The following is a 13,760-nucleotide window of genomic DNA, read 5'->3' on the forward strand; positions in this document are numbered from 1 at the left end:
GGCCGGGTGAGCTTCATTGCACTCTGCTCCATGTCCGAGGTTGCGCCCAGAATGAGAGATCGCTTCTGAGAGACACGGGTTTGGCTTTGGGCTGGGGGGTGTGGGGGGTCGGGGAGATCGCTTCTTGGAGTGGCCCCTCAGCCCCCCACTCACGTGGGGCCACTGCCGACTCACTCGAGGGACAGCTGTGCCCTGTCGCTCAGGAGTTGGGGCCGCACAGGCGCTGTGGAGTCGCGGTGTGCGCGGTGCCGGACGACGCCTTGCCCCCTCCCCCTCTTTTTTTTTTTTAACTTAAAATCCCGACCCAGGCAGTCAGGTGGCTAACGGAACGCCGGAGACGCCACACCGTGCGGGGGCTCCACGTTTGACGCCTGGTTCCATCCCCCACGGGCTTTGCGTTCAGAACGTGGGACTTTCCCTTGGCCTCGCTCTTCACGTCAGACTTGGAGTCCAACGCGGGACCCCTTTTCGCCGCAGTCGTTTGAGATTTGGTTGTTTTTATGACAGAATTTACATTTCGAGTTTCGTTTGGAAGTTAACTGAGTTTGGACTGCTCCGAAGGCAACCTTTCTTCCGAACAGCAGTTTTGTGGGGGTAAGGTTTACGGTAAGCCTCGGGAAGTTAGACGACAAAACGCTGACCCCATCCCAAACCATGTCCTGAGATGCCACGACTACACGAGGAGAATTGCTGAAGTTTACTATTAGCATCTACTTTTTTTTTTTTTTGGCTTTTTGGGTCGTACCTGGTGATGCACAGGGGTTACTCCTGGCTCTGCACTCAGGAATCACCCCTGGCGGGATGCTGGGGATCGAACCCGGATTGCCATGTGCAAGGCAAACGCTCTATCCCCTGTGCTATCGCTCCTGTCCCCAAGCAGGCTTTTCTTGAATGAGGTGGAATAAGAAGGAATCAAAATTCTGTTAGAGATCTTCTGAGCAAGTTGGCATTTTCTCCATTTTCTCTCAAATGGTCGGTTGACTATCTGAGGGTCAAGGGAGATTTCTAGGTTGGAGACATAAATTTTGTTTTTTCCTTTTGGGGCCACACCTGGCAGTGTTCAGGTCCCACCACTTTGACAAATCAAGTTTTGTGAGCACAACCTCTGATCTACCTGTTGCCATATCCCATATTCTATCATAGCTTTGCAGTCCTCATCTTCAGTTTAACAAAGAATGGGATTCAGACTTCTTCCTTGAACAATTACTTTCACTTTGTTTCTGAAACACAAGCCCGTTGGTTCTTACCAAGCATCAGCTGCTGCTATTCCTTCTAGGCCACTTCCTCCCTGTCTTCATGGACCTCTCACAGGGTGAAGGCTCCAGGGTTCTACCCACCCTCTCAGGGTGAATGCCGGTAGCACTGTTCTCCCATTGTTCATAGATATGCTTGAGCGGGCACCAGTAACGTCTCCATTGTGAGACTTGTTACTGTTTTTGGCATATCGAATACTAGAAGCCACGGGAAGCTTGCCAGGAAGCTTGCCAGGCTCTGCCGTGTGGGCAGGATACACTCCGTAGCTTGCTGGGCTCTCTGAGAGGGAAGGAGGAATCGAACCCAGGTCGGCCTCTTGCAGGGCAAACGCCCTACCCACTATGCTATCGCTCCAGCCCTCAGTTCCAAAATTTTTAATGCCATAAGAAATTTATATCTCCAGGGGTTGGAGAGAGAGTCTTTGGGGAAACGTACTGCCTTGCATGCAGCTGGCCTCAAGTTGGATCCCTGGCACTGCCTAAAAAGCCACCAGGAGTGTTTCCTAAGCACAGAGCCAGGTGTAAGCCCTGAGCAGAGGTGACCATGTTGTGCCGGGGTTTGGCCTTCAGTCTGGCTCCCTGACTATTTTTAAATTGGCTCCTCAATACTTCGATCAGGGTCAGGTTGATCCAGTGACCAGTGTGTTGATCCAGTGACTAGTGTATTTTGGCGATTCTCTATAAGAAGCACAGACACAGATTTTGTTCCCATGTTTTCCAGACTCGGTTGCATGTAAAAGCAACTTTTTTCTGGTCTCCATACCGAATATATTTTATTTAGCTTCATCTTTTTTTCTTGTCCGTGTACCAAGTATGCTTTATTTAAACTAAGATTTTTTTCTTTGAATGGACTCATTATTTCGGGGGGCCATACCCAGGGGTGTTCGGGACTCTGGGCTCAGGGATCACTGCCAGTAGGGTTTAGGGAACCCTATGGTGTGCTGGGATTGAACGCTGGTCAGTTGCGTGCAAGCTAAGTGTCTTACCCACTGTGTTATCTCTCTGGCCCCGAATTCACTTTCAAAACTGTACATGTCCTTAATAGTTATCTCTGAAACCAAGGAATAGTTTTCCAGAGTTTTGTTTTTTCCTGTATGAGAGTGAAAACGCAACTAATAATTTTGAAGTGTGCCCTAAAGTCATCTGTGTGTACCCATCATTATTGTGACTCTTGTTTGTTAAATACATTTGTAGTAGTTTGCGTTCCTTGCTATAGAAAACTAAAAGTAAGCTTGTTGTATTTAATTATGATAATTATAAGAGGATAACTATGTGTTTATCTCCTCAGCTGTAAAGTAGTAATGTTTACCTCAATGCTGTGCCAAAAAGATGCCTTTTTCACCCCTTTAAGATTTACCGATTTTTAAGATTTGTGAGATTAGTGCTCTTAATTATCTGGAAGAATTTTACTGTAATAATCGGTTTATGAAAGATGCTTTTATTGTTACAGCGAAATGGAAGATTTTCGAGGTATAACTGAAGAGTTATTTCCAAGTTTTTTAACCAATTCATTACTTGGCAATAGTGGGACTTTGGAAAATGTCACCATTGCTTCAAATCTTGGCTTACCTGTTGCAGTTTCAACTCTTGCTAAAAATAGACCCAACAATGATAACAGGTGAGATTTGTTTAAACAAAGGATTACTTTGTAGGCATATGAAACTTACAGTGATATTTCTGAGCAATTTCTCAGACAGGAGCTTAATTTTTCTAAGGGAGATGACCAGATAACATAAAATTTAACATAGAAAAAGGTAAAAATTTACTATATCCTTTCTCAGTCCATTGCATTAGTAGTAGGATCGGTGGGTGGGTTTGGAATTGAGCACTAATTAGTTAAAAAACTAAACCTTTTGGTCCGCTAATTGTTTTTTCTGTCCTAGTGTTTTGCTTTTCTGGCCCTGGCTAATTTGAGTTGTATTTCAAAATGTGACAATGTAGTTTACCCCGTCTTATGTGATGATGTGATTTTTTAAAAATTTTATTTACCCCTTACACTATATACACACTATGATTTACAAAATTGCTCATGATAATTTGTTACAGACATTCAATATACCAATACCAATCCCACCACCATCTCATCTTCCCACCACCATTATCTGCAATTTTCCCAACCAACCTTTAAGTCTGCCTCCATAGCAGGCCCCCAATAATTTATTTTATATTTCTTGCTATAAATAATTTGATAAAAGAATAATCAAAAAATGTTTCCTTAGAAGTTAGTGAAGATTGTTGTATTTCTCTATGGAGACAGTAAGCCCTTCTATAAGAGATTGCTAAATTGTTACAGTTTAAGCCTCCCGTGTTTATATTTTGTTAATTGAGATGGATTGCTTTCTACATTACATCCCATCCAATCTGGTGTGCTACTCCTGGTTTATCTGTGTTGTAGAGTTTGAGATGTTGTAGAGTTTGTGGCCGCATGCTCCAGGAAATTAAAAAATTTAAAAACATTTTACTTAAATATCTCAGCAGCATTCCTGTTCTTCTCTCAACCTAAATATTTGCTAAGAGGTATCACTTTCACCATTGGAATGAAGGGATTAATGAAGAGAATTAATTCTCTCAGCCCTCTAGAGGCTTTCAGATTTCTCTGACTACTTTTGACTCTTTTTAATCCATAAGTAACCCTTTACAGTGCATTCCACATAGGATATAGTTTTGAACTCCCGGGTCCTGTTTGTGGCTGCTTTATACCCATACAGCTCTGTGTCAGATGACCTTGACATAGCATCATTTAATTATTTCTAAGTCAGTTTTTCTTTTTGGGGTGGTGGTGCAAGGAAATACAATAACTTTGTGCACCCTAAACGTGAACATTAACACTTAGTATAAAAAAGCAATAATAAATCTAGCACTAGCACTAGCACTATCCTCCCGTTGTTCATAGATTTGCTCGAGCGGGCCCAGTAACATCTCCATTGTGAGACTTGTTGTTACTATGTTTGACATATTGAATATGTCATGGGTAGCTTGCCAGGCTTTGCCGTGCGGGCAAGATACTCTTGGTGGTTTGCTGGGTTCTCCGAGAGGGGCAGAGGAATGGCAAACGCCCTACCAGCTGTGCTATCAATCCAGCCCAATAATAAATCAATAATAAAATAATAATAACCATTTTGTGTGTATGTGTGTATAGGTACACTGATGCCCAAGCATCATTTTTAGCAGAAGAGAGGTTTTCACTTCCATCTGAGTCTTCTCCCAGTAGCCAGAGTGAAACTGAACCAAAGGAGCGGCTGCAGCTCAGTTTTCAGGATGATGAGTAAGTTCATGATTTTATTCTTTATTCACTTTCAAAAAGTGAGCCATATTCAGTATTGTGAAATCAAGTTTCTCTAATGAATTCATTCTAAAAATCTATTTTTTCTTGGTAGGGTGGTTTTGTTGGTGCTGCCTCCCAAATGGTGCTCTGGAGGTCTGAGACCCTTCTGGGCAGTTCCTGGAGAACTAGGCATGCAGTTCATGTCAGGACTTGAGGATACCATGTTGCTTGGGCCCTGAGGGTTTTCCCAGGCATCCCTCGAGATGGCCAGGGGCTTCTGGGATCATACCCAGAGTTGTCAGGTCCTAGGGCTACAGTTGGCAATGCTTAGGGCACTGCGTGGTGCAAAGGATCACACCAGGGCCTGCTGCATGCAAGGCTTGTATCTTAATCCATGTACTCCACTCTGGACCCCATTTTAAGAATCCTTAAAATTTATTTAAATGATTTAAATCATAGTTTTAATTGTTTAAAACACTTTTTTTTCTGATCTCTGAAAGTCTTATATACTCATTGGAAAAGCTAGGAAATATATGCAAGACAATAAAGATCTAGAGAATTGCAGTCAATTGAGCTTTTATTCTAGTCTTCCAGACTTTTTTTTTGCACTTATATATTTATATTAAGGTATTTTTTACAGTGGTATGGTTAAGCCATACATGTTATTTATAATTTTGTTTTTATATTAGTTTCTTTTTTGGGGGGGGCACACTTTGAAGTATTCAGACTTACTTCTGACAATGTGCCCAAGGATCACTCCTAGTGAGCTCAGGGAACCCTATGGGAAGCCGGGGATAGAACTTGAATTGGCCTAGTGCAAAGCATACTTCATACCCACTATACTATTGCCATGGCACCTAGCTTTAAAATTAATATATTGTGCTCATCTTTCAGATATAACTAATACATAAAATATTATAATTATAATTAATTAAAATCATAATGTTGATGATTATACAATATTAGATATTTAGATTGGACTTTTGCTATAAGTTTTGTGAACATAATAATATATGTATTTTGCATATTAGAAAAACATTAACATAAATTCCTATGATTGAAATTCCTCAGTTAAGAACATTTAATTTTAAATATTTAAATCCATTGACCACATGGATCTTTAAAAGATTTATGTTCACTCAGTTTTTTATTTTTTTAAAATTTTTATCTTTTTTGCTTTTTGGGTCACACCTCATGATGAACGGGGATTACTCCTGGCTCTGCACTCAGGAATTACTCCTGGCAGTGCTCAGGGGACCATATGGGACGCTGGCAATCGAACCTGGGTCAGCCACATGCAAGGCAAATGCCCTACCCACTGTGCTATCGTGTTAGCCCCACAGTTTTTATTTTTAAGGTGCCAAAGATTGAACCCAGTACTCTGCTACTGAGTCATAGCCCTTGTACTAGTACTGTAGTACTTTGGTTTTGCTCAAAGATCATTCCTGGCAGGGTTAGGTTCTGAGAATTGTGGGCAGCTTGTACCTGTCAGATGCTGGGGATTGTACCTGTGTCAGCCATGTGCAAGGCAAGTACCCTACCTGCTGTATTATCTCTCATGTCCAACCCTGTGTATTATTTTTCTTTTTGGGTCACACCTGGCGATGCTCAGGCGTTACTCTTAGCTCTGTACTCAGGAATCACTCCTGGCAGTGCTTGGGGTATCATGTGTTGCCAGAGATTGAACCAACTATATTCAGTACAGCTGCTGGAGTTCACGTAAAGAGTAGGTCAGGAGTTGGCTGCATACAAGGCAAATGCTTTACCTGCTGTACTATTGCTCTGGCTCCCTGTAGAATCTTTAATCTTTGCTTTTAAAAATGAAAAAAAGAGAAACAGTACACATGCTTAAATGCGCAGAAAGCAGTCTAGAAGAAGAAGAAAAATTTTGTAAGTCTCTAACCCCAAATGAGTCTGGTAGTTATTTCTTTTGATCATGATACTGATTTTGTTTGAATTCATAATTGAATAGGGATTGAATATACTTTTGATTTTTGCTGTTTTTTTGTGTTATACCTGGCTGTGCTCAGGGCTTACTTTTAGCTCTGCACTCAGGGATCACTCCTGGCAGGCTTGGAGGACCATATGGGATGCCTGGGATTGAACCTAGATGGCCCTATTTAAGGCTCGGAGCCTACCTGCTGTACTATTGGTCTGGTACCAAGGGATTGAGTATACTTTCATGTTCATTAATCACATGTTTCTGTTGTAAAATGCTCCTTGGCAGCACTTAGATGTAAGTGCTCTCTAGATAAAATCCCTTTTCGTTTATTTACTTCTCAGTGTGTATTTTGTTGTTGTTGTTGTTATTGGATGCTTATTATAAACTTGGTACTTTTTTAAGTGCTTAGGACATACCAGTAAATAGTATGGATGCTAAAATAGACCGACTCTCTAGTATCTTAGAAAGAAAAGAGACATGATGATTAGGAGGGTTATTAGCGAGTGGCCAGTATGAGTCTCTTAGAGGCTATGCAAAGATTGGGAGGGAGTTGGCTCTGTGGGGGTGAGCTGGTGCAGAATGTGAGGTTGTGTTTACAGCCAGTGGAAAGGCACTAAGGTAGCGCAAGATAGTGAGTGTAAAGAGCAGGAAGAAAGCTGGAGTTGGGTGAATAAGGACTTTGAGTGAGATAGGAAATGATTAGAGGTTCATGCTGAATAATGTTCTACAAGGCTCACTTTGGCTGCCTTGTGGAGAATAGACTACTGGGAGACAAGACCATAAGCAGAAAGACCACCCAGGAAGATGGATTATTAAAGGAGTCAAGCAAATGAAGGAGAGGAATACTCTGGCTTGATTTGGTGGGCTGGGGGTGGGGGGACTCATTAACATTAAGGAAAGGAGAAATAAACACACATTAGGAATAGTTGTCAAAGGTAGGAAGAGGACAGCGTCTTAAACGCTACCTAAAGAAATCTATAAAGAGTGAGTAATCTAAATTGTGTCAATATGAGGATTAAGAAGTAATGTAGCATGTGGCCAGAGCAGGTAGTGCACTTCCCTTGCACACGGTCAACCCAGGCTCAATTCTCAGTATTTGATATGGTCCCCCAAGTACTGCCAGGAGTAATTTCTTGACTGTTGAGTCAGGAGTAACCCCTGAGCATTGCTTGGTGTGCCCTCCCCCAAACAAAAACAAAAAAGTAACCTAGCGATAGGCTCAGTCATTAATAACCATGACAAAAGTAGGAGGAGTAACCCCAAAGAGGCAGAATGAATTCAAGATACAAGTGGGGTGGAGGGTTGAGTTTTGTCACAAAAGTAAGCAAAGGAATGGAACTGAGAGTTGGTTCATGTAGATAGTTGAGAGAAGTTCTGTATTTCACCACATAATGGTGGCAGATTTTATGATTTTTGGGGTTTTTTTTTTGTTTGTAGAAAAGTGGAATGTGACCATTATGTGAAATTTTAGAAAAATTGTGTATTTTTTTTAAATGTAGGAGTATCGCTATTTATTCAGCCATTGATTAGGCTGATTGAATTGGGCATGAACTCCACCTTACTTTTTCGTTTTTATAAATTTATTGAATCACTGTGAGAGCAATTACAAAGCTTTCAGGTATAAGTCTCGGTTATACAATGATGAAACACCTGTCCTTCCACCAGTTCCCATTTTTCACCACCAAAAACCCCACTATACCCCCCATCCCACACCCTTGAAAAGGCAACCGTAGACAATTTGTTTTCTACTGTGGTTATGAATAACATATGATGTCATGCAGCTGCAGTGGTGGCAGTGCGATTTTGGGATAATTTTAACAATTAAATCTGGAGGAATTTCTGCCCAAACCTACTGTGTTCTGAGATTTGTTCCTGATCTCTGGGATCATGGCCATTAAGCAGCTTCATCAGGAGCCAGAGAGGCTGTTTGTGGGCGGCGACCTGGGGTCTCGTTGGGGCGGGGAGGAAAGGGCCAGTTCCACCCCCTTCCCGTGAGGTCCCATGTATCTCGTCATTGTGGGCCCAAACCTGACTCTGGAGGATGGCCTCTGGAGGATGGCGACCACTGACCCACCAAGGGGGAACAGGCAGAGGGACAAAACCTATTCCCAGTTGGGTGACCCTGCTCTGGTAACCAGAACGTATTTCTGCCAAAAACCTCTGTTCTGAGATTTGTTTCTGAGCCTCTGGGATCATGGCCGTTAAGCAGTTTGATCAGGAACCAGAGAGGCCTTGCCTCCAATTATATAGCTGAGCCGGAGGTAGTTTGTGGGTGTAGCTCCCACATAGCTAACTTTTGGCCATTTACTTTCTTGGTAAACTTGGCCCCAAGTTGTTGGGGTCTGACCAAAGGCACAGAAGCAATTTTGGGGTATCTAGAAGTGTGAAGGCACCACCAGGCTGCTGATTCACTCGCCTCACAGGTACAGATTGACCTGCTGGTGCAATAGTGTACTAAAAATCATTTAGGGAGGCTGGAGCAATAGCACAGCGGGTAGGGCGTTTGCCTTGCACGCGGCTGACCTGGGTTCGATTCCTAGCATCCCATATGGTCCCCCAAGTACTGCCAGGAGTGATTCCTGAGTGCAGAGCCAGGAGTAATCCCTGAGCATCGGTGGGGTGTGACCCAAAAAAGCAAAAAAAAAAATCATTTAGGTATTTTATATGATAGCTACTTAAGACGTTTGACCGATTTTTTGGACTGAATAGTGGTGTAATGCTTTATGGTGGAAATAGGGTATTTGCTGTTTTCTTTGAATATTTGTATAATAGGAATGATCTGTTGCAAAGGGAAAAATTTATCTCCTTTTGAACTGTACTGAGGAGAGAATGGCTGGAGGAATGTCTGCATACACTAGCCACTAGGGTGGTGAAGGGAAGGCCTTTGGATGGATAGCACCTTGGACAGTTCCTCTGCAGGAACAGGTTCAGAGGTGGATGGTGGTAATGAGATTCTATGGACGTTTACTTTTCAGTGCTTCGCTTCAGGTTTCTCAGTGCCATAGGAGACTGAGGCCATAGACTTAGTGAGTGGAGTAGAAATTCCAAGCTGGTGATTTTTGGAAGCTGCATTAAAACAGTTATGTGGCATTATGGGAAAGTGAATGGGCAAGGGAATACTGTTGTCAGACAACACTCCGAGCCCAATCTCTGAATGTTTGTGGTCATGAGGGTTAGTGTGAGACTGCTTGTGGGATAGTGATGTTTGTCCCAACTGTATTCAGTACAACTGCTGGAGTGCATGCGAAGAGTAGGTCAGGAGTTGGGCTTACTCAAGAATTGAATTGATAAAGGCTCAGCGGGACAAGGGAATTGAGAGTAAATGATGATTTGGCCTTGGGGTTTGGGTTATGGAAGAGGAGTGGAGATCAGTGAGATTTGGATGAGTGAAATGTGGGTATGTGAATGGATTGGATGCTTGAGTTGATTCATAAGCTCAGAGCTTTGATATACAGGCAGATAAAAAGGGCATGGATAGCACAGCGGGTAGGGCGTTCGCCTTACAAGCGGCCAACATGGCTGACCCGAGTTCGATTCCTCCGCCCCTCTCGGAGAGCCCGGCAAGCTACTGAGAGTATTCCATATGCCAAACACAGTAACAACAAAGTGTCCAATGGAGATGTTACTGGGCCCGCTCGAGCGAGTCATATACATCTGGGGAGCTTTAGGGAGAGGTATCTTGAAGTGGTACTAGGGAGCTCACATGCGTACATATTTCATCTCTCCTCTATGATAACACGGCTTTGGAGAGGCAGTAGTCCCTGTTTGGTAGGGCTTTAGGGGGACTGTGCCCTCTTGGTATTCACTGAAGCAGTGAAGTAAAAAAGAATATTGAGGGATGGGGTTCTGTAATAGCAAGATGTTGGTGATCCAGGGCCTTCAAGAAGGTGGAGTAGATTTTGTCGGGAAGGAAAGAAAGCAGTTTGTGATGCCAGTGCTCTGGATCCTGGCCAGATTGAAGACTGACCCATGATATGTGTTGATTTTTCTGAAGTTCTTTTCTGATTTTTCTTTTTAGTGTAGAGATTGGAGTGGACTATGACACGACCAGGAGATTTGTAGATTGGGAGGAAAACTGCATTGAAGGGAGAACATTTTCATCTACATATGAGGAGGAGGATAGAAAGAGGAGGACTGGGGTTGGAATGATTGTTCAGTGGATAAGGTGCAAAAGGAGACCAAGGAGAGGGGTGGGGCTGTCAGAGAACATTACAAATCTTTAGTATTTAGGTAATGACTTATTTGGGAAGCTAAATCAATATCATTTGTCTTTTACTATTAGAAATCCTTATTTTCCTTTCACTTAATCACTTAATCACTTAACTTCCCGTTAGTCGTCGATTTGCTCGAGCGGGCGCCAGTAACGTCTCCATTTGTCCCTGTCGCGTGCTAGTGTAGCCCAATGGCATCTCTTCGCTCCGGGAACATGGAGGGCCTCAAACCGATCGTTCATGACCTTGACAAAGAAGTCTGACCATCTGGTAGGTGGGCGGCCACGCGGTCTCTTGACATCCCGTGGAATCCAATCAGTGACAGCTCTAGTCCAATGGTCGTCTTTAAATCTCATTACGTGACCAGCCCATCTGATTTTCGACACCTTGGCAAATGAGACAGCGTCCCTGATCCTTGATCGTCGACGGATGTCAGAACTCCGGATTCGTTCTCTCATTTGAGTGAAACGTGATATTCCAAGCATAGCTCTTTCTATTCTTCTTTGGGAGACCTGAATGGCGTTCTCATCTTGTTTGCGTAGGGCCCAGGTCTCTGAGGCATATGTTAATGCAGGAAGAACAGTGGAATCAAAGAGATGTGCCCGGAGCCGGAGGTTCTTCGTCCTCTTAGCTATTTCTTCGACGTTCTTGAAGGCGTTCCAAGCCGCTCTCTTCCTCCTGCGCAGCTCGGGTGCCAGGTCATTTGTCATGTTGACCTCTCGACCTAGGTAGACATAGCTGTTGCATTCGGAGATGGTCGTTCCATTGAGAGCGAATGGGGCATCAGGAACAAGGCTGTTTCTCATAAACATTGTCTTCGTAAGATTCAGCTGTAGTCCTACCTTTCCACACTCACGGTCAAAGTCGGCCAGCATTTGTGCCGCTTGGCTGATGTTTGGTGTTATTAAAACAATGTCATCAGCAAAGCGGAGGTGGTGTAGTTGCCGACCATCTATCTTCACTCCCATTCCTTCCCATTCTAGTCGTCGCATGATGTTCTCGAGGGTGGCACTGAAGAGTTTCGGTGAAATGGTATCACCCTGCCGCACCCCTCTCTTGACATCAACGATCACTTCTTTGTAGAATGGTGAGATCCTGGTAGTGAATCCGCAATACAGCTCACGGAGGATCCTGATGTATTGGGCTTGAATGCCCTCATTGGCTAGGGCTTCAATGACCGCTTCCGTCTCAACAGAATCAAAGGCCTTCTTTAAATCAATGAACGTTAAGCAGAGCGGCATCTTGAACTCCCGAGAAACCTCAATGAGTTTGGTTATCGTGTGGATATGGTCGATGGTGCTGAATCCTTTGCGGAACCCTGCTTGCTCACATGGTTGTCCTTCATCTAGTGTTCTGCCAATCCTATTCAGGATGACTCGAGTGAACAACTTGTAGATGACAGACAATAGGCAGATCGGGCGATAGTTGCCAATGTCATGGATGTCTCCCTTCTTGAACAGTAGTACGGTCCTGCTGGTTTTCCATTGAGATGGAACCTTGCATTCAGACAGGTAGCGAGTGAAGAGCCGAGCCAGTGTATTGATGAGTACTGACGGCAGGTTCTTCAGGTGTTCAGGTCTGACCTTGTCTGGGCCGGGTGCTGTTTGTTTCTTTACCGACGAAATGGCGTGTCGGATTTCGGAAGGGAGAACGTTGGGAACGACATACCCATCCTGTGGAATTTGGTATGTCGGCAAGTGGACATGGCTATCGAAGAGATTTGAGTAGAAGTCATGGATAATCTTCTCCATTGCCGTTCTGGAGGATGTGATGGATCCATCAGGACGTCGGAGGGCAGTCATCTTGGTCTTATAGTTGGCGAAGGACAGGCGGGCGTTACGAATACTTTTCCCGGCTTCTGCCGCATCTACCAGTACTTCTGCTCTTCTCTCTTTGAGGTCTTCCTTGATCGCATCTCTGCACTGCTTTGCGAGCTCGGACGTTAGCTTGCGGTTGCCTGAGGCATGCGCCAAACCACGCTGGCGAATTAGCTCAAGAGTTTTCGAAGATAGGCGACTTTTTGTGGCTATCTCTCTCTTGGCGTTCCTCGCACATTCATGGAGGTGCTGAACCAGTCGATCGTATTCCTCGTCAATGTTGTCAACAATGGCATCTTCCCATGTTGCCGCAATAGTACCAAAGAGTTCCCAGTTGGTGGTCGTTCTGGGAGTTCTCTTTTTGAACTTTGCAGCCCTTTCTCCCCGCTCTGTGAAGTAGAATTTTGCACGAAGGAGATGGTGGTCCGATCCCGTTCGAAATTTTGGGACAACAGCGACATCAGTCAGGCAAAACCGTCGATTGAATATGATGTGGTCTATTTCGTTGTGGAATCGTCCACCGGGAGACTCCCATGTCCATCGTTTAGATTCTGCCTTCTGGAACTGTGAGTTACCATGAATGGTCTTGGTCGACATGATGAACTCAGACAGTCTCTCACCCTGTTCGTTCCATTCTAGGCCATGGGTTCCGATGTGAAGTTCTTCAGCTGATCTTCTCGGTCCTATCTTGGCATTAAAATCACCCACAATGATCTTGTAGAAGGTGTGGTCTTCTTTATAGAACTTCTCTAGCTCCATGTAGAACTTCTCGATTTCTCTTTCATCATAATGAGATGTTGGTGCGTAGACAACGAAGATAGAAACTGCAGGCAGTGAGCCACATCTATTCAAATGTAAACGTCCGATTCGGGTTGTTAGGCATTCGAATGAATCAATGCTCTTGGCCAAGTTTGTGTTGACAAGGACACCGACGCCTCCAACACCTCTTTTATCGCATGTTCCGAGGAACAATTCTTCTCCAGTGTCGAAAACGGCATGGTGAGATTCGTGTCTTCTTGTCTCGGTCAGACCAATGATGTCGTACTTGATCATTCGCGCTTGTACCATCAGGTCCTCGATGGATGCATCTGATGCTAGCGTACGTGCATTGAAAGTACAGACGATCATTTTTGTCTTCCTTCGTTGTGGCAGCCTAGGTCGGCCTTGAGATTTTGTCGGCCTCTCCTTTCTCATCCTTCTCAGTGCTGCCATGTCGGTGAAGCCTTCAGGGTCAGGTGAATGAGACCAGTTGTAGTTACTGGTTTTGGCATA

The 13,760-nt window shown here is 44.0% G+C and overlaps 1 protein-coding gene across 1 annotated transcript in view; it reads left to right on the forward strand.

Moving 5' to 3' along the window:
• Positions 1-2,707: 2,707 nt before the first annotated feature.
• The window catches only part of CEP192 (centrosomal protein 192), a 108,296-nt gene continuing 97,243 nt past the window's right edge, over positions 2,708-13,760 (forward strand). Inside the window, exons 1-2 of the mRNA XM_056126924.1 lie at positions 2,708-2,871; positions 4,393-4,518. Of these exons, the coding sequence (XP_055982899.1) occupies positions 2,708-2,871; positions 4,393-4,518 (290 nt within the window). The remainder of the gene's footprint in view (positions 2,872-4,392; positions 4,519-13,760) is intronic.

This window comes from Sorex fumeus, unplaced genomic scaffold (assembly GCF_029834395.1).
Source record: "Sorex fumeus unplaced genomic scaffold, SorFum_2.1 ptg000063l, whole genome shotgun sequence".
NCBI lineage: Eukaryota > Metazoa > Chordata > Mammalia > Eulipotyphla > Soricidae > Sorex > Sorex fumeus.